The 25,589-nt window shown below is 48.9% G+C and overlaps 1 protein-coding gene across 5 annotated transcripts in view; it reads right to left on the minus strand.

Annotated features, from left to right (window-relative positions):
* Nucleotides 1-7,336: 7,336 nt before the first annotated feature.
* Nucleotides 7,337-25,589, minus strand: part of pcif1 (phosphorylated CTD interacting factor 1) — a 144,725-nt gene continuing 126,472 nt past the window's right edge. For 4 of the 5 annotated variants that reach the window (XM_068000744.1, XM_068000743.1, XM_068000742.1 and 1 more), the window contains exons 15-16: nucleotides 13,829-14,004; nucleotides 7,337-12,660 (exon numbers count right to left, since the gene is read on the minus strand). In XM_068000744.1, coding sequence (XP_067856845.1) covers nucleotides 12,435-12,660; nucleotides 13,829-14,004 — 402 coding nt within the window. In that variant the 3' untranslated portion in view covers nucleotides 7,337-12,434. Of the gene's footprint in view, nucleotides 12,661-13,828; nucleotides 14,005-25,589 lie in introns of those variants that run through there. The other variant, XM_068000745.1, reaches the window with a different exon arrangement.

A 25,589-nucleotide genomic window follows, 5' to 3' on the forward strand; every position in this document is an offset into this window, starting at 1 on the left:
TGTGTTGCCTCTGTGGTGCCAGGGTAAAAGACCTCATGAAGAGGGTGCAAAACATTCGACAGGGGGAAGGGGGAACAGCCAGAAGTCGTGGTCCATTTGGGTACCAACGACATAGGAAAGAAAAGAGATGAGACCCTGCGGTCAGAATTTCAGGAGCTAGAGAGGAAGTTAAAAAGCAGGATCTCAAAGGTTGTAGTCTCTGGATTACTCCCAGTGCTACGCACTAGTGAGTATAGAAATAGGAAGATAAGGCAGATTATTGTATGGCTAAAGACATGGTGCAAGAGGGAGGGCTTCAGATTCTTGGGGCATTGGGAACTGTTCTGGGGGAGGAGGGACCTGTACAAGATGGACGGGTTGCAACTCAACAGAGCTGGGACCAGTGTCCTCACAGGGAGGTTCACTAGTGCTGGGGGGGAGTGTTTAAACTAATTTGGCAGGGAGATGGGCACCAGGATGTAGCCTTGGAAAGGAGAAACAAGGGGCACAAAGGATTGGGAGAGACAGATAGCACAAGAGCAAGTAATAGTACGGTATTGGTGGGATCAGACTAAGAGAGAGTACAAGAAAGTCTAAGACGGGTTTACAGTGCATGTGTGTAAATGCACGAAGCCTGGTAAACAAGGTTGGTGAGCTCAGGCACAAATAGTCACATGGGAATATGATGTCATGGCAACAACGGAGACCTGGGTCAAAAAAGGGCCGGATTGGGTACTAAATATTCCTGGATACAAGGTGTTCAGGAAAGATAGGGAAGGAAAGAAAGGAGGGGGGGGGGCAGTATTGATTAAGGAGAATATTGCAATACTGGAGAGAGAGGATGTCCTGGAGGGGTCAAGGACAGAATCTATTTGGTTAGAGTTAAGAAACAACAGAGATGCCATTACACTACTGGGTGTATTCTATAGGCCGCCAACTAGTGGGAAGGAGATTGAGGAGCAAATTTACAGGGAAATTACAGAGAGGTGCAAGAACCATAGAGTATTGATAATGGGGGATTTCAACTATCCTAATATAGACTGGGATAGTAATAGTGTAAAGGGTAAAGAGGGGGAAGAATTCTTGAAGTGTGTTCAGGAGAACTTTGTGGATCAGCACATTTCCAGCCCAATAAGGAAGGGGGCATTGCTGGATCTGGTTCTGGGGAATGAGGCGGGCCAAGCGGAGAAAGTGTCAGTGGGGGAGCATTTAGGGAACAGTGATTATAGTATCATAAGGTTTAGATTAGTTAAGGAAAAGGACCAAGAAGCAATTTAGAGTAAAAATACTTAATTGAAGGAGGGCCAATTTCAGTGGGATGAGAACAGATCTGGCCCAGGTAAATTGGAATCAAAGATTGGCAGGGAAAACTGTAATAGAACAATGGGCAGCCTTTAAAGAGGAGACGGTTCGGGTACAGTCTAGGTACATTCCCACAAGGGGGAAAGGTAGGGCAACTAAAGCCAGAGCTCCCTGGATGATGAAAGAGATAGTGAGTAAGATGAAACAGAAAAAAGTGGTTGTTTGACAGATGTCAGGTTGATAACACAAGTGAGAACCAGACAGAATATAAAAAGTTCAGAGGGGAAGTGAAAAAGGAAATCAGAGGGGCAAAGAGAGAGTATGAGAATAGACTGGCAGCCAACATAAAAGGGAATCCAAAAGTCTTCTACAGGCATGTAAACAGTAAACGGGTAGAAAGGGGAAGGGTGGGGCCAATTAGGGACCAAAAAGGAGATCTACTCATGGAGGCAGAGGGCATGGCCGAGGTACTGAATGAATACTTTGTATCTGTCTTTACCAAGGAAGAAGATGCTGCCAATGTCACAGTAAAAGAGAAGGCAGTTGAGATACTGGATGGAGTGAAAATTGATATAGAAGTGGAACTAGAAAGGCTGACTGTACTTAAAGTAGATAAATCACCTGGTTGCTGAGGGAAGTAAGGGTGGAAATTGCGGAGGTACTTGCCATAATCTTCCAAACACCCGTAGATACGGGGGTGGTGCCAGAGGACTGGAGAATTGCAAATGTTACTCCCTTGTTCAAAAAAGGGTGTAAGGATAAACCCAGCAACTACAGGCCAGTCAGTTTAACCTCAGTGGTGGGGAAACTTTTAGAAACAATAATCTGGGACAGAATTAACAGTCACTTGGACAAGTGTGGATTAATAAAGGAAAGCCAGCATGGATTTGTTAAAGGCAAATCATGTCTAATTAACTTGATAGAGTTTTTTGATGACGTAACAGAGAGGGGAGATGAGGGCAATGCAGTTGATGTGTTGTATGTGGACTTTCAAAAGGCGTTTGATAAAGTGCTGCATAATAGGCTTATCATCAAGATTGACACATGGCAGATGAAATTTAATATAGAGAAGTGCAAAGTGATATATTTTGGCAGGAAGAACGAGGAGAGGCAATATAAACTAAATGGTACAACTCTAAAAGGGGTACAGGAACAGAGAGATCTGGGGGTATATGTGCACAAATCTTTCAAGGTGGCAGGGCAGGTTGAGAAAGCGGTTAAAAAATGGGAATCGCATTTTTCTGTGTTACATTTCATCTGCCACGTGTCTGCCCATTCCACCAGCCTGTCTATATTCTCTTGAAGTCTATCACTGTCCTCCTCACTGTTTACTACACTTCCAAGTTTTGTGTCATCTGCACATTTTGAAACTGTGCCCTGTATTCCCAAGTCCAAGTCATTAATATATATCAAGAAAAGCAGTGGTCCCAGCACCGACCCCTGGGGAACACCACTGTACACCTCCCTCCAGTCCAAAAAACAACCGTTCACCACTACTCTCTGTTTCCTGTCACTTAGCCAATTCTGTATCCATGCTGTCACTGCCCACTTTATTCCATGGGCTTCAATCTTGATGACAAGCCTATAATGCGGCACTTTATCAAATGCCTTTTGAAAGTCCACATACACCACATCTACTGCATTGCCCTCATCTACCCTCTCTGTTACCTCATCAAAAAACTCTATCAGGTTAGTTAAACACGATTTGCCTTTAACAAATCCGTGCTGGCTTTCCCTAATCAATCCACACTCGTCCAAGTGACTGTTAATTCTGTCCCAGATTATCGTTTCTAAAAGTTTCCCCACCACTGAGGTTAAACTGACTGGCCTGTAGTTGCTGGGTTTATCCTTACTCCCTTTTTTGAACAAGGGTGTAACATTTGCAATCCTTCAGTCCTCTGGCACCACCCCCCGTGCCTACGGATGTTTGGAAGATTATGCCCAGTACCTCCACAATTTCCACCCTTACTTCCCTCAGCAACCCAGGATGCATCCCATCCGGACTGGGTGATTTATCTACTTTAAGTACAGTCAGCCTTTCTAGTACCTCTTCTTTATTAATTTTTAGCCCATCCAGTATCACAACTATATCTTCTTTTACTGAGACTCTGGCAGCATCTTCTTCCTTGGTAAAGACAGATGCAAAGTACTCATTTAGTACCTCGGCCATCCCCTCTGCCTCCATGCGTAGATCTCCTTTTTGGTCCCTAATCTGCCCCACCCCTCCTCTTACTACCCGTTTACTGTTTACATGCCTGTCGAAGACTTTTGGATTCCCTTTTATGTTGGCCACCAGTCTATTCTCACACTCTCTCTTTGCCCCTCTTATTTCCTTTCTCACTTCCCCTCTGAACTTTCTATATTCTGCCTGGTTCTCACTTGTGTTATCAACCTGACATCTGTCATATCCCCTTTTTTCTGTTTTAATCTTACTCACCATCTCTTTCATCATCCAGGGAGCTCTGGCTTTAGTTGCCCTGTCTTTCCTCCTCCTGGGAATGTACCTAGACTGTACCCGAACCATTTCCTCTTTAAAGGCCGCCCACTGTTCAATTACAGTTTTGCCTGCCAATCTTTGATTCCAATTTATCCGGGCCAGATCTGTTCTCATCCCATTGATATTGGCCCTCCTCCAATTGAGTATTTTTACTTTGAAGTGGTCCATGTCCTTTTCCACAGCTATTTTAAACCTTATGATACTATGATCACTGTTCCCTAAATGCTCCCCCACTGACACTTGCTCCACTTGGCCCACCTCATTCCCCAGAACCAGATCCAGCAATGTCTCCTTCCTCGTTGGGCCAGAAACATACAGGTCAAGAAAGTTCTCCTGGACACATTTCAAAAATTCCTCCCCTCTGTACCCCTTATATTATTATTACTATCCCAGTCTATATTAGGATAGTTGAAGTCCCCCATTATTAATACTCTATGGCTTTTGCACCTCTCTGTAATTTCCCTGCAAATTTGCTCCTCTATCTCCTTCCCACTAGTTGGTGGCCTATAGAATACCCCCAGTAATGTAATGGCATCTCTGTTGTTTCTTAACTCTAACCAAATAGATTCTGTCCTTGACCCCTCCAGGACATCCTCTCTCTCCTGCACTGCAATATTCTCCTTAATCAATACTGCCCTCCCCCTCCTTTCTTTCCTTCCCTATCCTTCCTGAACACCTTGTATCCAGGAATATTTAGTCCCCAATCCTGCCCTTTTTTGAGCCAGGTCTCCGTTATCGCCACGACATCATATTCCCATGTGACTATTTGCGCCTGAGCTCACCAACCTTGTTTACCACGTTCCTGCTGGCAATTCTCGTTACTGATATGAATCCCAGCCCTGAGCCTATATGGATTGTCTGCTGGCAGTGCTGTGCTGGGAGAGCTCAGGCACGAGGCTCTGATGAACCAATCGTACAGGAGATACAATCCTGAGACAGATTGAGGCAGTTAGGAACTTTACAAAAGCGCTGAGTGCTGTGGGGGGCAAGCCCAACTTTGTTTTTGAAATCGTACTTGAGAAGCTTCCAGTGGAATTCCCAAATAAGAGTGTCAATCCTTTAATTATACGGCATTTAGAGAGTCTCCTGGGCACAGGGCGTGGACAGTCTGTGACAACACCTTGAGTTTCTGCTGTTTTACTAATCGGCTCAGGATCCTGAGGACTAATATGTGGTGTGGAGTCCTGCTGCCTGTTTGGGACTGCGGAATACCTGACGTAGAAACCTGTTCTCTCCTGATGGAGGCAAACTCCTATTCCCTCTGATATCAGTAATTTGTCTATCTCAGCTGACAATACTGCTACCACATTAGGGTCATACAGCTGATCAACCCATGGAATTTCAGAAGGATGCTTGGGAAATTGAGATGGTCCAATGGTCTCCAAGATCTGTACCCACAGTAATAGTCATACAGCAACAAACAAACTGATCCTATGTGGGGTGGGGAGCCAGAATCTACAGAGATTCCCTGGTGGGAGAGTCTGGGTGTGCTACCTCTCAAAAGCAGTGGAGGACCTATGGTACAAATCCCCCACCATCAACATCCTGGGGGTCACCATTGACCAGAAACTTAATTGGACCAGCCACATAAATACTGTGGCTACAAGAGCAGGTCAGAGGCTGGGTATTCTGTGGCTAGTGACTCACCTCCTGACTCCCCAAAGCCTTTCCACCATCTACGAGGCAAAAGTCAGGAGTGTGATGGAATACTCTCCACTTGCCTGGATGAGTGCAGCTCCAACACTCAAGAAGCTCGACAGCATCCAGGACAAAGCAGCCCACTTGATTGGTACCCCATCCACCACCCTAAACATTGACTCCCTTCACCACCAGCGCACTGTGGCTGCAGTGTGTACCATCCACAGGATGCACTGCAGCAACTTGCCAAGACTTCTTTGACAGCACCTCCCAAACCCACGACCTCTACCACCTAGAAGGACAAGGGCAGCAGGCACATGGGAACAACACCACCTGCACGTTCCCCTCCAAGTCACACACCATCCTGACTTGGAAATATATCGCCGTTCCTTCATTGTCGCTGGGTCAAAATCCTGGAACTCCCTTCCTAACAGCACTGTGGGAGAACCTTTACCACACGGACTGCAGCGGTTCAAGAAGGCGGCTCACCACCACCTTCTCAAGGGCAATTAGGGATGGGCAATAAATGCCGGCCTTGCCAGCAAAGCCCACATCCCATGAACGAATAAAAAAAAGCGATTCCTGGTAACTTTGGACTGTGTCAAGGAAATGTCTGCCTGTTCCAGGAGCTGTCTGTCAATGTGAGGTCCAAACCTTATCTGTTGGTGGAGTGCATGGGATTGCTGGGACCCTTGCTGGGAGTGGTTTGGTGTGGTCTGTCATGCTGGGAGAGTAGCGGAGGTGTAACTGTTGATACTGCGACTGATGTCTTAAACCAGGGCTCCAGTGAGTACACTTGGTCAAGGTCCGATGTTGATCATTGTGTAAGGCAGTCAAAGCCTGTTATTGTGGCCATGAGTCCCGCAGTCTATGTGAGATCCAGGTGAGGGGTTCCATTCTGAGATCATGGAAATGAGGCTTTGGCTAACTCTCACTTTGAAAGAGCCTTTGGTCTAAGAGTACACTGTCCTTGGGAAAGTCCCATTCCACTACCACCTCTAGGTTAACGGGGACTTTCTACAATGAGTCCACGGGCCTCTCCTGCTCTCCTGGCTGGGGTTCTGTCACTGCCACCATGTGTGCCTCTTACCGATTCCACCAAGTACTGATGGGCTAGCTCAGGATGTGCTGTTAGCTTCTCTGGTACATGATCCACGGTTGGGTGCCAGATTTGTCCCTGTTCCCTTCAATCCTCCTCCCCAAAGGGAGTCTGCAGATGTCTCAGTGATAATGCTTCAGAAATGGGGACTCTAGCTGTCTAAGGTTGCCCAGAGCCGATAGTGGGTCAGGCTGATAGTACAAACCCAGGCCCATTGAGCTCCCTCCTGCTGTACTTTCCATTGCTGCCTCACACCTGAGGCAGAAAGAGTCAGTAAAAGGTTAGCAGCCAATCAGTGACCAAATGGTGCTCTTTTAATGGCTGTTGCAGCATGAATTACACAAAGCTGACAGAGCTGAACTCCAGTCCAGAATGACACCCAGGGCTGAACTCCAGTCCAGAATGACACCCAGAGTTGAACTCCAGTCCAAAACGACACCCAGAGCTGAACTCCAGTCCAAAACGACACCCAGAGCTGAACTCCAGTCCAAAACGACACCCAGAGCTGAACTCCAGTCCAAAACGACACCCAGAGCTGAACTCCAGTCCAAAACGACACCCAGAGCTGAACTCCAGTCCAAAACGACACCCAGAGCTGAACTCCAGTCCAAAACGACACCCAGAGCTGAACTCCAGTCCAGAATGACACCCAGAGCTGAACTCCAGTCCAGAATGACACCCAGAGCTGACCGTTTTTGGCAGTTGTCAGGTTCTAACTGTAAAAGGCGGTGGTGTTTCTCGCACATTAATATGTCTGATACCAGTGAGGATCTTGCCTGCGTTATCTTCATTCACACTGAAATCCGAAGAAATGAGGACAATTCTAATCTCAGTATATTTTTAATTCTGGTGTTGAAATTTTCCTTCAGTAAGCAAGGAGTTTGAAACCAACACTGGGATCTGATCTGTACGTGTTACTTAGAAAAAGAGGTCAACTGGGCCATTTGGACGTGACTTTACAAAGTAGATGAGAGTTCACATGACGTTCACTAGTGTTAACAGAAAACAGATGCCCTGTTCATTACCAGGATTCCACACTCTGATCTTATCGCAATACGATCCCACACCTGACCACAAAGCACCATCAATGTTTTTACCATTTAGGCAGCACACGTGTGCTTCTTAAAATGCAACGATTTAAAAAGAGTAACAAAATAAATACAAAAAACTACAGATAAAATATGGTGAGAGGCCAGAGTGTGAACTGAGATTTCACCACCAACCAGCCTGAATCTCACAGACAGGAACAGTCGGAAATACAACCACTGACACAGTGAGTGCTGGCGTATTGAGAGTTTGTGTGGCATGTTCATGGTGCACACTCTGCCTGACTCCAGGACCGAGTGATCCCGATCACCGTGCACACTCTGCCTGACTCCAGGACCGAGTGATCCCAATCACCGTGCACACTCTGCCTGACTCCAGGACCGAGTGATCCCGATCACCGTGCACATTCTGCCTGACTCCAGGACCGAGTGATCCCGATCACCGTGCACACTCTGCCTGACTCCAGGACCGAGTGATCCCGATCACCGTGCACATTCTGCCTGACTCCAGGACCGTGTGATCCCGATCAGTGTGAACACTCTGCCTGACTCCAGGACCGAGTGATCCCGATCAGTGTGAACACTCTGCCTGACTCCAGGACCGAGTGATCCCGATCAGTGTGAACACTCTGCCTGACTCCAGGACCGAGTGATCCCGATCAGTGTGAACACTCTGCCTGACTCCAGGACCGAGTGATCCCGATCAGTGTGAACACTCTGCCTGGCTCCAGGACCGAGTGATCCCGATCAGTGTGAACATTCTGCCTGGCTCCAGGACCGAGTGATCCCGATCAGTGTGAACATTCTGCCTGGCTCCAGGACTGAGTGATCCTGATCACCGTGCACACTCTGCCTGACTCCAGGACTGAGTGATCCCGATCAGTGTGAACACTCTGCTTGACTCCAGGACCGTGTGATCCCGATCAGTGTGAACACTCTGCCTGACTCCAGGACCGTGTGATTCCGATCAGTGTGAACACTCTGCCTGACTCCAGGACCGTGTGATCCCAATCAGTGTGAACACTCTGCCTGACTCCAGGACTGAGTGATCCCGATCAGTGTGAACACTGCCTGATTCCAGGACTGGATAACACGGCACAGGCTCTGTTCAGCCTCGGGACCGCACAAGCCCTTTTTCAATGCATGTTCAATATTAAGTGCGATTTTCTAATACACAACTACATTGCGAGATGTGCCACCAGTGCGAGGTTATGGTCAGCAGAACTTCCAAAGTGTTCTGGGTGGCTGTATCCTTTGCTCATTTCTGCAAATCAAACCAAAAACAATTGGAAGCCAAATAACAACAACGTCTGCACAAAGTGAAGATCTTGGCAAGTGCACAATACAAGGAGGAATCTGCAATGATCATCCAACACACCCTGAGCCAAGGCAGTGGGGTACAGAAGATAGAGAGGGTCACTACGGGAAGGCTGAGCGATATAAAATGTATTCTATGGTGTGAGTGTGCTCGGAAGTAGGTGCTGCTATTTCTCTGCCAGTGCTGGTCTAGGTTAGCCTAGTTACTGGGGAGAGCACCTCCAGGGACCGCCATGCTGGTATTTAGCCATATCTTTTACATTTTATAATGAGAAAGCACAGTGAAAGACTGAGACCCATAGTGCAAACACCACCAAGGCTGGAGGGAAAGGGAGGAGGCAAATCAGCAAATACTGACTGGACAATACCAAGTTTGGGTTTTATAGAGCTAAAGATTGTAGTAGGATGCATGGAAGACTGAGGCAGGGGGTGAGATCTACAGTTTTGAGGTCTTGGGAAAGAATGAGTTAGAGTAGGAGACTGCACGATGAGCATTGATTTCAGCAGTCAGGATGTAGGAAAGAGGAAAGTATATCTGATGAAGGATGTGTCCTTCGAAGGAACAAAAGAAAATTCAGAGAGGCACCGAGCAAAAGAGATGAGCACGGTTAGTGGTAAGGGGTGAGAGAGGAACTGCTTCTCATCACAGGCTTGTTCTTGTACCCTGTCCAGTAATGCATGAGAGGGGTTAAAAGAGCCTTCCCAGGTTGGGGGCAGGATTGAAGTTTTGGATGGATTTGGGCTTTATAGAGAGGAGTTGCTAAGGGTAAAACCAGCATATGGCATCCTGGGGGCAGCTTTAGTGATGGGGGCTTCCATTTAGGGTCAGAGGAGATCATGACGCTTAGAAGGTCTAAGCGTCCCTCATTATTACAATGGCTGTAATTTTATATAATACACATTTTATTAATTTCTACATTTAATAAATGAACAATGACTAAAAGATTTCTTTGTGAAATTTATGCTGTGGTCATGTGAGAGAACACTGTGGGTGAAGGGGCAGTGAGCCACAGTGTGATTGGACAATCTCACACTAAGCAATGATGAGACAGTGTCAGACTGAGCCACAGTTTAAGTGGTGGGAGTGTAAGAGACATGAAGAAACAAACAAGATTTCATTACTCCATTAAAGGGCACGGAGGGGAACAAGGTACAGCGATTCAGCCACTGTACTGAGAGGACCAGCAGTGTAAGCACCGAGGGTATGTGATCCCAAGGATGGTGATGGATGTAGAGTGCAAACATCAGCAGAAGAGTGGAGTGGGTTGGATGGTGAGTGCAGGAAGCCGGACCAATGGTGCCTGCTACACTGGCTGCAGTAAGAGCTACTGACATTGAAGGAAGGAAAGAGGCAATCAATGGAAAGAAGAAATAAACAGAAGAGACGAAAGGCAGAGAAGAAATCTGTAAAAACAGATAGAAAGAAAGCAGGGAAAGTGGAAAGGGTTTTGTGGGGTATATCGTGTTAAAGTAACAGAGAACATACATCTATCTGTTGGCAAATTTACCTTCAGGTTGAAAAGCAATGGCAGGCAGGGAGATGCCTCAACTGGAAGCAGAGACACTTCAGACAGAGCTGTACCACGTGGAGGATGGGGAGAGATTGATTAGATTGAGAGTAAGCGCAGGATACAAGCCGTGTGGGTTGTACTACAAGATATGACACGGTCCAGGGATTTCAAGGGTGTTCCCCACTTCAGACCCAGGCTGAAGGAGTTTGTTGTCAAAACCCTAAACTGTATCCCTCATTATTACAATGGCTGTAATTTTATATAATACACATTTTATTAATTTCTACATTTAATAAATGAACAATGACTAAAAGATTTCTTTGTGAAATTTATGCTGTGGTCATGTGAGAGAACACTTTGGGTGAAGGGGCAGTGAGCCACAGTGTGATTGGACAATCTCACACGAAGCAATGATGAGACAGTGTCAGGCTGAGCCACAGTTTAAGTTGAGAGAATAGATGCATGTTCTGATGGGATGTTCCCTGTTACTAGGGAATAAACTATGCTATATATCATTATTATAAGGAATCTCTTTCTAGCATAGTCACCTCCTGTTCAGACATCCTCTGATGCTCTCTTTTGCCACATACATTAACAAACAATAATTCCAATCACACTCAGCCCTTCACTTTGCACAGTAGCTGTTTTAAAGTTTTGTAGTAGGATGCAGCTTATCCAGCCTGCAAGAGGACCACGGAATGGCGACGTAATCCCGTGCACTGTTACAATGGGACTGTCAGACATTGCTTTATGGCCCTGCACATATCAGCCAGGTCTCCAGGTTTAAGCTTATTTTCTGAGGGCTGTGTGTTGAGTCTCAGGTGTGTCAAAGCCTGGGCTGCAGCTCAGTGTGAAGCATTGCACACAATCATCGGTGGGGTTAAAACCTATAGAGTGGTTTCACCTGAGCTAAGGGTTAAGGGTGCTCAGCGCTGCCCTGTTACTTTGATGGTTTATGTTACAAAGATATGGCAAAAGGCAAGAACCAAAGCCCTGGTGGCCAGGTAGTTCAGGGGCTGTAGTTCAGGCAATGCGTGGGTACGAAATATCTTACACTATACAGTCTCATCTTGTTAAACCACTTCTTCCAGGTGGAGCAACCCCGTATTTAACCCTTTGCTGGCCAACCCAGCTGAGCATGGCACTTAATTCTGGTTACTGTATAATGATCTCTAAATGTTCATCGGCGGCATGGGCTCCCATTTTCCTGAAGTTTTGTTGAATCGAATGCACTGTATCCAGAGGATGCTGCACAGATGGGAGCCCTTATTATTCAAACAATCAGACAGATGGGAATCAAGGTGCATGATGGCAGTCTCCTCAATCCTGATCGGAGAGACCTCAGCACAGGAGGAGCCCATGCTGCCTACGGTCCACGATAGAGCTCTCTGCTCTAATCCCATTTCCATTCCTTCCCTGTATTCTTCAAGAGTTCATCTAACTCCCCTGTGCCAGTGAAGGGTTAAATGCGAGGGCTGTCAATGTACACTGGATGGTGCACATTAGAACACTCGGTGTGTGAAGCTGCCTTTGAACAATTCGGAGATACAGCCTACACAGGTCAACAAGAAGCAACACTTCTCACAGAGACACTGATCAATTCCTACCCATCAGTTTGTACACTTACACTTCATTCTCAGCATTGAAAAGAAATTCCTATACTCACTGCGTTAAAATGAACAATGTCTGCAGCCACTATTCGCAACGTTTAAAAAAATATTAGGCAGAATTGCATAATCTCAAAAAAATAATAAGACAGCTGATAAAACTGACACGGTATTCTGTTATGAAATATTTCCATAGAATATATTACACAGACATATTCTGCTTCTCTCCCCTAAACACCTTGGTAAAAATAAAAACAACAAACAGAAACATTAAGAACCCAGTTTGCTGGTTCTGTTTAGAAAGACACTGTACATATGTACATTTCTTGCTGGTGATGACAATGGTTTTGCAGCTTGTATCGAGTCCGTCTGTTAAAACCACACACAGTATGAACTGCTCTTCGCTCCCCATATCTTGCACACACCCCCAATCCCGGTTTAAAGGTGCTCGCTGTTGCTGCTTTGGTCCCGACTCTGCTCCTGGTCTTTATCACCAGCTGTCACTGAGGAGGACGAGGAAGAAGACGATGACTTTCCTGTCATTTTATAGGCTGCCTGTAGTTCCTGGACACGCTCCTGCACTGGCTCCCATTTTGCAAAGCCGGCATCATTTTGCAGGAAGATGAGAGCTGTAGCGTGCACAGCTTTATAATAGATATCCTCCCTACAAATAAACAGAACAGGGTGTGACCATTCATCTCAAACCACCTGCACAGCTTCTCTGCACTGGGCTACCACCCCCCGTAACTGCTCCTTACCCACCCTCACTCTGTGTCTGCTCCATACCCCACCCTCGCTCTGTGTCTGCCCCATACCCCACCCTCGCTCTGTGTCTGCCCCATACCCCACCCTCGCTCTGTGTCTGCCCCAAACCCACCCTCGCTCTGTGTCTGCCCCAAACCCACCCTCGCTCTGTGTCTGCCCCATACCCCACCCTCGCTTTGTGTCTGCCCCATACCCCACCCTCGCTCTGTGTCTGCCCCAAACCCACCCTCGCTCTGTGTCTGCCCCAAACCCACCCTCGCTCTGTGTCTGCCCCATACCCTACCCTCGCTCTGTGTCTGCCCCATACCCCACCCTCGCTCTGTGTCTGCCCCAAACCCACCCTCACTTTGTGTCTGCCCCAAACCCACCCTCGCTCTGTGTCTGCCCCATACCCCACCCTCACTCTGTGTCTGCTCCAAACCCACCCTCGCTCTGTCTGCCCCAAACCCACCCTCACTCTGTGTCTGCCCCAAACCCACCCTCACTTTGTGTCTGCCCCAAACCCACCCATGCTCTGTGTCTGCCCCATACCCCACCCTCACTCTGTGTCTGCCCCATACCCCACCCTCACTGTGTCTGCCCCATACCCCACCCTCACTCTGTGTCTGCCCCATACCCCACCCTCACCCCATAACTGCCCCATACCCCACCCTCACTGTGTGTCTGCCCCATACCCCACCCTCACCCCATAACTGCCCCATACCCCACCCTCACTGTGTGTCTGCTCCATACCCCACCCTCACCCCATAACTGCCCCATACCCCACCCTCACTCTGTGTCTGCCCCATACCCCACCCTCACCCCATAACTGCCCCATACCCCACACTCACTGTGTGTCTGCTCCATACCCCACCCTCACCCCATGACTGCTCCATACCCCACCCTCACCATGTAACTGCCCCACACCCCACCTCAGTCTGGTACATAACCCCACCCTCAGTACCCAGAAGGATGCACAGACCCCACTCTCAGTCCATGATGGGTAGACACAGTTGGTGAATAACACACACACATCACACAACTCAGTCTGTCAGCCATCCCGGCCCACGTGATGCTGTCAATCTTACTTTTTGCAGATATGCTGTGCCCCGCTCCTGTACTCGTGTTCATAGGCTGGGGCCAGGATTTGGTGTCGTTTAAACTTGCTCTCCTCCATTCGGACCAGGGCTGGTGTTGGAGGGTTCCTCCATTCAGGGACGAACACTATGAATGAAAGTGGCTCGCTTGAGCTGCCCAACAGCTTCTGTTTGAAGACAAATCAACAAGTACAGGTTAACAGGGAGTAACAGGTGACTCACCTTCAGAGTATTTAGCAACAGGACAAGCTAGTCCCGTTCCCAATGACCTCATCCTCTAACCCACCTTCTCTCCATATCCCTCAATCCCACTTTCTCACCGTATCCCTCAATCCCACCTACCCACCTTCTCTCCATATCCCTCAATCCCACCTACCCACATTCTCTCCATATCCCTCAATCCCACCTACCCACCTTCTCACAGTCTCCCTCAATCCCACCTACCCACCTTCTCACCGTATCCCTCAATCCCACCTACCCACCTTCTCACCGTATCCCTCAATCCCACCTCCCCACCTTCTCACCGTATCCCTCAATCCCACCTACCCACCTTCTCACCGTATCCCTCAATCCCACCTACCCACCTTCTCACTGTATCCCTCAATCCCACCTACCCACCTTCTCACCGTATCTCTCAATCCCACCTACCCACCTTCTCTCCATATCCCTCAATCCCACCTACCCACCTTCTCTCCATATCCCTCAATCCCACCTACCCACCTTCTCTCCATATCCCTCAATCCCACCTACCCACCTTCTCTCCATATCCCTCAATCCCACCTACCCACCTTCTCACCGTATCCCTCAATCCCACCTACCCACCTTCTCACCGTATCTCTCAATCCCACCTACCCACCTTCTCTCCATATCCCTCAATCCCACCTACCCACCTTCTCACCGTATCCCTCAATCCCACCTACCCACCTTCTCACCGTATCCCTCAATCCCACCTACCCACCTTCTCACCGTATCCCTCAATCCCACCTACCCACCTTCTCACCGTATCCCTCAATCCCACCTACCCACCTTCTCACCGTATCCCTCAATCCCACCTACCCACCTTCTCACCGTATCTCTCAATCCCACCTACCCACCTTCTCTCCATATCTCTCAATCCCACCTACCCACCTTCTCTCCATATCCCTCAATCCAACCCACCCACCTTCTCTCCATATCCCTCAATCCCACCTACCCACCTTCTCACCGTATCCCTCAATCCCACCTACTCACAGTCTCCCTCAATCCCACCTACCCACCTTCTCACCGTATCCCTCAATCCCACCTACCCACCTTCTCACCGTATCCCTCAATCCCACCTACCCACCTTCTCACTGTATCCCTCAATCCCACCTACCGACCTTCTCACTGTATCCCTCAATCCCACCTACCCACCTTCTCACCGTATCCCTCAATCCCACCTACCCACCTTCTCACCGTATCCCTCAATCCCACCTACCCACCTTCTCACCGTATCCCTCAATCCCACCTACCGACCTTCTCACCGTATCCCTCAATCCTACCTTCTCACTGTATCCCTCAATCCCACCTACCGACCTTCTCACTGTATCCCTCAATCCCACCTACTCACCGTATCCCTCAATCCCACCTACCGACCTTCTCACCGTATCCCTCAATCCTACCTTCTCACCGTATCCCTCAATCCTACCTTCTCACCGTATCCCTCAATCCCACCTACCGACCTTCTCACCGTATCTCTCAATCCCACCTTCTCACCGTATCCCTCAATCCCACCTTCTCACTGTATCCCTCAATCCCACCTACCCACCTTCTCACTGTATCCCTCAATCCTACCTTCTCACCGTATCCCTCAATCCCACCTACTCATCGTATCCCTCAATCCCACCTACCGACCTTCTCACCGTATCCCTCAATCCCACCTACCGACCTTCTCACTGTATCCCTCAATCCTACCTTCTCACTGTATCCCTCAATCCTACCTTCTCACCGTATCCCTCAATCCCACCTACCCACCTTCTCACTGTATCTCTCAATCCCACCTACCGACCTTCTCACCGTATCCCTCAATCCCACCTACCCACCTTCTCACCGTATCTCTCAATCCCACCTTCTCACCGTATCCCTCAATCCCACCTACCCACCTTCTCACCGTATCTCTCAATCCTACCTTCTCACTGTATCCCTCAATCCCACCTACCCACCTTTTCACTGTATCCCCCAATCCTACCTTCTCACTGTATCCCTCAATCCTACCTTCTCACCGTATCTCTCAATCCTACCTTCTCACTGTATCCCTCAATCCCACCTACCCACCTTCTCACTGTATCCCCCAATCCTACCTTCTCACTGTATCCCTCAATCCCACCTTCTCACCGTATCCCTCAATCCCACCTACCCACCTTCTCACCATCTACTTGAATGCCATTCCCTGGTGACAAGGTCCATCTTCTATTACTCTATAACAGTGCAACCTGTCAGCTCGTCTTACTGCTATCTTTTATCTGTAGCCCTTGGTATTTGAATCCTTTGCCACAGTAAACAATTTGAAAACTTCCAATATATCATCTCATAGTCTCGTCTTTTCCCAAGGAACAAGCCCACTTTCCATAACCTCTCCTCATAACTTCAATTCCTCACCTGTGGAATAATGTCTGTTCGTCTGTTCCTCTGTCCTGTCTCTAGAACAGGACTACCTTTGCTGTGATTCGGTACTGTATCTACAAGGGGTCTGGCCTACACCTTCCGCAGCAACAAAACACTCCATTTTGATTTGTACCCAATGCCTCTGCTGCTACACCCAACTTGTCACTTTTCAAGATTGTTGACTATTTAACAAGGAATTTCCGGTAATTTATCTCAAGATGTTGCTATTAAGTTGAATTCAACACACAAACCTTTGGGAATGGGGATTAGATCCTGATGAACTAGCTGGAAATGTGTTGTGCTTGCATACCACGACAACTTGAGGCAATGGGGATTCTTTAAAACATTCCAGTGAACATTCACACATAATATGGTGCAATGGATTCATTCACATGAGCCCAGTGGGGGGCAATGCCAGTCCGCCCACACCTTGGAGGGTGGTGGCCAGTTTGATTGACAGCTCAAATGGCCAATCCTTGGACACGGAGAGCCAGGGCAGGGTCAGGAGTCAAGCCTCCTGTCTAGCTAAGGGAATTGAAATTGCAGCTCCCCTACCTCTGCCCTAGCTGAGGCCAACTAAATTCATCACGGACTGGGCTGAATCCCGGGACCTTCCTGGTCTGTGCAGCTCAACAGCTAACTGGCTAAACTCTGTTCGGGAATTTTCCCGGATTTGCCGTAACTTTGCTGGGAGAAGGCGCATAAACGGGGAGATTACATCGCATTTCCAGCGGAGTCACATGGCCGAGCGGAAGCAGCTGCCAGGAAATTCCTGGCCGTTAAATTTTTGGAAGAGTTCTTGGACGAGTAAAAGCAATGCAGAGGGGCAGCTGAGGATATAGCGAGTGAGTGTAGGACAAGCAGAATAGACTGTTAATTGCAGTGTGCTGAAAGGATGGAGGAAGGGAGTGAAAGAGGCAAGGTCACAGCAGCAGGACGAGGAGCTGACCAGAAGGTTGGCAATAGTTAAAAGAAAACAAGTTAAAGAAGTTTTGTGAAGACCTGAAAACAGAGTGAAGTAGTTCTCAGGGAAGAAAAGATACACCAGAACTAGAGGAAGAAAGGTAAACAAAATCGGGGCAAGAGAAGGGCGTAGTTTGCATTGCTCCCTCCCACACCACTTCACTTGGACCATTCCTGAAGAGAAAATTATTTTTCAGGTATACGTGTATAGCTAAGGATCGTTAAAAATCAGTTTTTATGGCCAACTTAATAACCCGAGCTTTTCGGGTTCCATTTTTAAGTGCTAAAAAAAGGGGGAAATATCAGAAATTTAAGAAAACATGCAAAAGACTCTAACAGGGGCAGTCAAGCTCAATGACAACTCACAATTATTTACTGTCCATCGATACCACTCTTATGGGGCTTACTATTAGACTCTCACTTCAACTCCCGAAGCAGGTGACAGGCTGGAATTCGGGGCAATACAGGTTCTGCATCTCTCTGCCTCTTTTTTTGGCATTCTAAAAATCTGCCAACCCCCCAACCTCCACCCGCCCCCCAAGCTCCACCCTCCATTCCTCCCGCCCCACAACCCCCACCCCCCAACCTCCACTCCCCCAATCTCCACCCCCAGCCTCCATTCCCCCCAATCTCCACCTCCAGCCTCCATTCCCCCCCAATCTCCATCCCCCAGCCTCCATCCTCCCCTAATCTCCACCCCCATCCTCCATTCCCCCCCAATCTCTACCCCAAGCCTCCATTCTCGCCCAATCTCCACCCCCCAGCCTCCATTCCCCCCCAATCTCCACCCCCCCAAATCTCCATCCCCCAGCATCCATTCCCCCCCAATCTCCACCCCCAGCCTCCATTCCCCCCAATCTCCACCCCCAGCCTCCATTCCCCCCAATCTCCACCCCCCAATCTCCATCCCCCAAGCCTCCATCCTCCCCCAATCTCCACCCCCAGCCTCCATTCCCCCCAATCTCCACCCCAAGCCTCCATTCTCGCCCAATCTCCAGCCCCCCAATCTCCACCCCAAGCCTCCATTCCCCCCCAATCTCCATCCCCCAGCCTTCATTCCCCCCCAATCTCCATTCCCCCCCAATCTCCAACCCCCAGCCTCCATTCCCCCCCAATCTCCACCCCCAGCCTCCATTCCCCCCAATCTCCACCCTCCAGCCTCCATTCCCCCCCAATCTCCACCCCAAGCCTCCATCCTCCCCCAATCTCCACCCCCACTCCCCCCAATCGCCACCCCCCAATCTCCACTCCCCCCAACCTCCACCCCCCCCCAACCTCCACTCCCAGCCTCCATTCCCCCCAATCTCCACCCCAGCCTCCATTCCCCCCAATCTCCACCCCCCAATCTCCATCCCCCAAGCCTCCATCCTCCCCCAATCTCCACCCCCAGCCTCCATTCCCCCCAATCTCCACCCCAAGCCTCCATTCTGGCCCAATCTCCACCCCCCCATCTCCATCCCCCAGCCTCCATTCCCCCCCATCTCCATCCCCCCCAATCTCCACCCCCAGCCTCCATTCCCCCCAATCTCCACCCTCCAGCCTCCATTCCCCCCCAATCTCCATCCCCCAGCCTCCATTCCCCCCAATCTCCATCCTCCCCCAATCTCCACCCCCCACTCCCCCCAATCGCCAACCCCCAATCTCCACTCCCCCCAACCGCCACTCCCCCCAACCTCCACTCCCCCCAATCTCCACTCCCAGCCTCCACTCCCCCCAATCTCCACCCAAGCCTCCATTCTCGCCCAATCTCCACCCCAAGCCTCCATTCTCGCCCAATCTCCACCCCCAGCCTCCATTCTCGCCCAATCTCCACCCCCCCAATCTCCAACCCCCAGCCTCCATTCCCCCCCAATCTCCACCCCCAGCCTCCATTCCCCCCAATCTCCACCCTCCATTCCCCCCCAATCTCCACCCCAAGCCTCCATCCTCCCCCAATCTCCACCCCCACTCCCCCCAATCGCCACCCCCCAATCTCCACTCCCCCCAACCTCCACCCCCCCCAACCTCCACTCCCAGCCTCCATTCCCCCCAATCTCCACCCCCAGCCTCCATTCCCCCCAATCTCCACCCCCCAATCTCCATCCCCCAAGCCTCCATCCTCCCCCAATCTCCACCCCCAGCCTCCATTCCCCCCAATCTCCACCCCAAGCCTCCATTCTGGCCCAATCTCCACCCCCCCATCTCCATCCCCCAGCCTCCATTCCCCCCCAATCTCCACCCCCAGCCTCCATTCCCCCCAATCTCCACCCTCCAGCCTCCATTCCCCCCCAATCTCCATCCCCCAGCCTCCATTCCCCCCAATCTCCATCCTCCCCCAATCTCCACCCCCCACTCCCCCCAATCGCCAACCCCCAATCTCCACTCCCCCCAACCGCCACTCCCCCCAACCTCCACTCCCCCCAATCTCCACTCCCAGCCTCCACTCCCCCCAATCTCCACCCAAGCCTCCATTCTCGCCCAATCTCCACCCCAAGCCTCCATTCTCGCCCAATCTCCATCCCCCAGCCTCCATTCCCCCCCAATCTCCATCCCCCAGCCTCCATTCCCCCCAATCTCCATCCCCCAGCCTCCATTCCCCCCCAATCTCCACCCCCAGCCTCCATTCCCCCCAATCTCCACCCTCCAGCCTCCATTCCCCCCAATCTCCATCCCCCAGCCTCCATTCCCCCCTAATCTCCATCCTCCAGCCTCCATTCCCCCCAATCTCCATCCCCCAGCCTCCATTCCCCCTAATCCATCCTCCCCCAATCTCCACCCCCACTCCCCCCAATCGCCACCCCCCAATCTCCACTCCCCCCAATCTCCACCCCCCCAATCTCCATTCCCCCCAATCTCCAGCCTCCATTCCCCCCAATCTCCAACCTCCACTCCCCCCAATCACCATCCCCCACTCCCCCCAATCGCCATTCCCCACCCCCCACTCCCCCCAATCGCCTTTCCCCCACCCCCACCCCCCACTCCCCCCAATCGCCATCCCCCACTCCCCCCAATCACCATCCCCCACTCCCCCCAATCACCATCCCCCAATCTCCCCAATCGCCATCCCCCACCCCCCACTCCCCCCAACCTCCATCCCCCACTCCCCCCAACCTCCATTCCCCACTCCCCCCAGCCTCCATTCCCCACTCCCCCCAACCTCCATTCCCCACTCCCCCAACCTCCATTCCCCAATCTCCACCCCCCAACAATCTCCACCCACCCAGCCTCCAACCCCCCCCCCCAATCTCCACCCCCCAACAATCTCCACCCGCCCAGCCTCCAAACTCCCCCAATCTCCACCCCCCAACCTTCCCTGATGTCTTAGGAAGAGGTAGGGCCGGCAGGATAATGTGACATAGACTGAATTCCACCAGTTCCGCCTCAGTTGCAATCGACACATTGTATGTCTGCATGAAGCAGGCGTGCAGCGCAGCAGTGAATCTTCAACACTTTTTCAAATGCTGCTTGCCCTGCAGCAACCAATTGCAGAGCCCCAGCATGCTGTGACAAGGCTCTGCAGAGAAAGTCCTCCCCCTGCTGATAAAGGTACCACAGGTTTGTCAGAACAACATGGGTGGTTGGGCTTTTAGATGGAATCAGGGACTGGATCAGTAGGCACTGGTTGGGCAGAAGTTCTGCTCTGCTCCAGATCCATCCCCTCAAGGATTCCCCAGGAACTTCTGGCCTCCTATGTTTATTGTTGTGGCTCCACCCACTTCGATGGTGGGATAATAAAACAACAACAATAACAACTTGCATTTATATAGCACCTTTAACATAGTAAAACGTCCCAAGGCGCTTCACAGGAGCGATTATCAAACAAAATTTGACACCGAGCCACGTAAGGAGATATTAGGACAGGTGACCAAAAGCTTGGTCAAAGAGATAGATTTTAAGAAATATCTTAAAGGAGGAGAGAGAGGTGGAGAAAAATTATTGGAGATTATGTACAAGGGAACAGTAGCGATCTTGCTTTTAGTAAGGAATGTCTTAGTGGATGAGCTGAGTCAGCTTTTGATCTTCAGGGGACTATCAGTGTGATGACTGTATGTGTACAGCTGGCCTTTCTCCATACCCAACCAGGAATAAAGCCCGATCACTGCTGCACTATGAAGAATATTGTTCTCACAGCATCTTCCTGAAGAAGATCCAGGACCCCTTAAAAAAATCCAAATTACACACCATTTCTTTTCCTGTTGAAAATTGGGGCTGATCTTTCCTTGATTTCCTTTGGGCTCTCTTTTCTTCAGCTAGCTGGATACGACTTGCTTCAAGCTTTGTTGTGCCATTGTCAATCATCTTTTGCCACTGTTTCTTGTTACAAGTATCATGCTCCCATGGCACGTTACTTTAGATCGGTCTTTAGGCAATCCTTGTATGTTTTGAATGGACCTCCACGAGAGCAATTACCAGGCTTCAAGCTCACTGAAGAAAACCTTCTTGGGTAGTCTAGTAACAGGCATTTGGACCCACCTTAGCTGTGCCTTTACCATCATTGCCTCTATGCCTGGCATATTTGCTCTTGAGGACCTCAGGCTCCAGAATCTTCTGCCACCATTTTCATGATCTTTCTGAGGCAGCCTAGATGGAAGTGATTGAGTTTTCTGATGTGGAGACTGTAAGTGGGCCAGCTATCACACACAAACAGTAAGGATGTTATAACTATTGCCTTGTAGACCTTAAGTTTTGTTGCCAGTTTAATGCCCCTTTCATCCCATAACCTGACATGGAGCCTTCCAAATGCACTACTGGCTTTAAAAAATATGTGGTTCACTTCATCATCTAGGAGTGCATCATATGACATGATGTTTCCTAGCTGGTGAACCTATCCATTGCAGACAGTGTGTGCTCTTCCATGGTAATATTGGGTGGCACATAAGGTTTTCCAGGGGCTGGCTGCTATACAACTTCCATCTTCTTCAGACTGATTGTGAGGACAAATTTCACACAAGCATCTGAGAAATGGTCCATGACTACTTGGATGTCCTCTTCTGTGTGGGCAACAAGGGCACAGTCATCAGCAGACAAGAGCTCCTGAACACGTTCTTCAGAGGTCTGAGTTTCAGATTGCAGGCGGCAGAGATTGTACAATTTGTCAATCGTCCTGAAGCGAACAGACACTCCTTTATCCAAGTGCCTGAAGGTGTAAATAAACATAGAAGCAAACAAGGTGCTAAACATGGTGGGAGCTACAACACAGCCCTGTTTGACTCCACTGGAGACGGGGAAGGGGTTGGACACTTCCTCACCTTCCATGACTCTGGCCATCATGGAACTGGCGGATCATCTGGATAAACTTTTCGGGACAGCCAACTTTGGCCAGTAGTTTTCAGAGGCTCTCTCTACTGACTGTATCGAAGGCCTTTGTGAGATCCATAAAGACGCAGTAAAGGTCCACTTTTCCTAAAGTTGTCTGGCAGTAAAGGCCATATCAGTAGTACCTCTGCCTTTTCTGAATCCACACTGGCTGTCAGGCAAGAATTTCTCAGCTATATGCTCGATGTAACGATTTAGGATCGTCCTAGCAAGGATTTTTCCTGTGAAGACATGTAGGGAAATTCCTCTATGATTGTCGCACACATATCCACTGCCCTTGCGTCTGAATAGACGGATAATCTCTATACCCTTGCAGGATAATTTATTTTCGCCACATCTGCTGGTGTCCTCCAGTTTAATATATCTCAGCAAGTATAACATCGGAATCTGGTGCCTTGCTACTGGAGAGAGACTTGGTAGCCTTAATGGTCTCAGGCAATGAAGGTTCTTCAGCAAGAGACACCACAATTGGACTTTCAGGTAGTTGAGCTATGATCTCATTTTCTACGCGGGACTTCCACATTAGTAGATTCTTAAAATGGTTAGCCCATCTTTCAGGATTTGGATCTCGTCATTCAACAACGTGGAGCCATCAACACTCTTTAGGGGAGTGGTGCCTCCAGACAGGGAACCGTAGATGGTTCATAGTGCCTCATGCGTGTCGGCATACATCTGAATTTCCTCAGCTTTGTCACTCCACCGCTTTTCCTGCCTGGCTCTCGGCTTTGTTTGAATTTTGCTGTGCTTATTGTTATATGCAGCTTACTTTGAGGTTGATGACAAGTCTTTCAACTATGTTTGGTGAAGGATGTATTTCTCACAGAGCAATTCATTGATCCTAATGTCATTCACATTAACCAGTCTAGGTGTTTTCTGGTTTTTGGCCCTAAGGTCTTACTGGCGCTAGAGTATGAGGCATTACTGAAGTTTTTCTAGTCCATTTCGATGTTGCCAGAAGCTGTATTGACAGTGCTGAGATGATCTTCCAGAGTTTCATGGAGCTGATCTTCTACTCCTGCTGCTTTAAGTTTGGTGATATTTAATCTGGTAAAGAGTTTTTCACCTTGTGGGCCTTAAAATGGAGCTGTCTGGAGATCAAGTTTGCTTGGATGCGTGTGGTCCGTCCAACACTTGGCTCCTCTCATGTCTCATGCGATCTTAACATCCCTCTGGCAGACCAGTATGTAGTCAATCAAGTGTCAGTGTTTGGAATGTTTGATTGGTCTATGATTTAATGGTTCTGGTGTTGGTACATGACTTTACAGGTTTGGTATTTAGTATACAGGTTTTGGTATATCATTTATGGTTTCGGTATATCATTTTGCTATTATGGTACTGGCCTATGATTTGGACGTTATTGTATTGGTATATCAATCGATGGTTCTGATATTGATATATAATTTTGTAGTTTAGAATTTTTTTATAATTATACGGTATGGATATATAATTTATAGTTATTGATTTGGTATATGACTTTGTGGATATGGTGTTGGTATATGATTTTATGGTCTTGTTAGGCTTATCACAGTAACGAGGGGTGGGGACTGGAATGCAGTCTCAGATGACAGGTCAGATTGTGTGCCTACACGTGCTGACAGATCTGAGGTTTTAACTGCCTTGATAGTGGAGATAGGATTGGTAGATATATGGACTGTGCCATCTAGCAACTGAGACTTTCTGTATTTCTTTCTTGCTCTTACAAATGCTGTGGGTTAGATCTGATTCTAATCTCTTGTTGCTTAAAGGGCTGGGCAGGTTTGGGAATTGAATGGGTTACACGTACAGAATCCAGTTAGTGAAACAAACATAGAAGATCATGATGGAATATCATGGATGGGGTGAGTGCTTCTATAGTTTGGGATGCTGCTAAGAGGGTGCGGGGTGTGAAACTAACTGCTTAAATCAATCAAAGTAAATATTAGGAAATGTGGGGGGGTGGGGAAGAGGGGCCAATACTGATCCCCTCCAATCTCATACTTGCTTTCCAAGTTAAGGCTTGACAAAATGGAGCTAAAAAACCTTGATCATTAAAAAGCAGGGTTTGCTCTGGAAACGGTGAAGCCCCCACACTGTGAGCAGTGATGAGGTGGGAAGTATCTACTGTCTCATTCTATCGGGGAGTGAGGCTCGAAAGGGTGGAGCAGGTTACATCAGTATTTCTGTTTCAGGTAAACAATTTATTCAAAGATAAATTTCCAATGTTGACTCAACGTGAGTGAATGGTGGAAGATTTTTAAATGGATTTGAATAACTTGAGGGTGACATCATTCGTGCCATTAAAGAAAAAGTGGCAGATAGGTTGTTATTTCAAATAATTAACACCGTGCTAACAATTCTTGTGATTCCATCAGCGGGTCATTAGTCATGAATAAAGAGTCGCTCTCCTGATTTGCACTGAAGGAGGAATGTTGGGATCGCACCTGTGTGTAGCAACAGAACTGAAGTGTTGCCAGTGATGGGAGACAAACAACTGAGCTGCAACACTGAATGAAGCAGGAGCTGAGGGGAACCATGGGTCTCACATGGTTTGTGTGAGGTATAAACTCACACAAGCCCCTGACTTGGTTGATGAGCTTTTCTATTGCTCACATTTTATAGTTCTTAGCCTTTTCTATTTACAAGGACTTGAACGAGGCTCCTGGCTAGCTCACTATCTATACAGCTAAGATTCTTCTTCATCCTCCCGGCTTCATCGGGGTAATCCTCTGACCTCACACTTCCAGGGGGAAGGAAACCTCACCCGCCAGGAGCACATAACGGCAATTCGGGCTCCTGCTGTGCACAATTTTCCTATGATTAATTTAAATGGTTGGACCCACCCAGGGATTCCACTATGTGCCACGGTGGGGAAATTGAAGTGAGAAATGACCCG

The sequence above is a fragment of the Heptranchias perlo genome, chromosome 19 (genome assembly GCF_035084215.1).
Source record: "Heptranchias perlo isolate sHepPer1 chromosome 19, sHepPer1.hap1, whole genome shotgun sequence".
Classification (NCBI taxonomy): Eukaryota; Metazoa; Chordata; class Chondrichthyes; order Hexanchiformes; family Hexanchidae; genus Heptranchias; species Heptranchias perlo.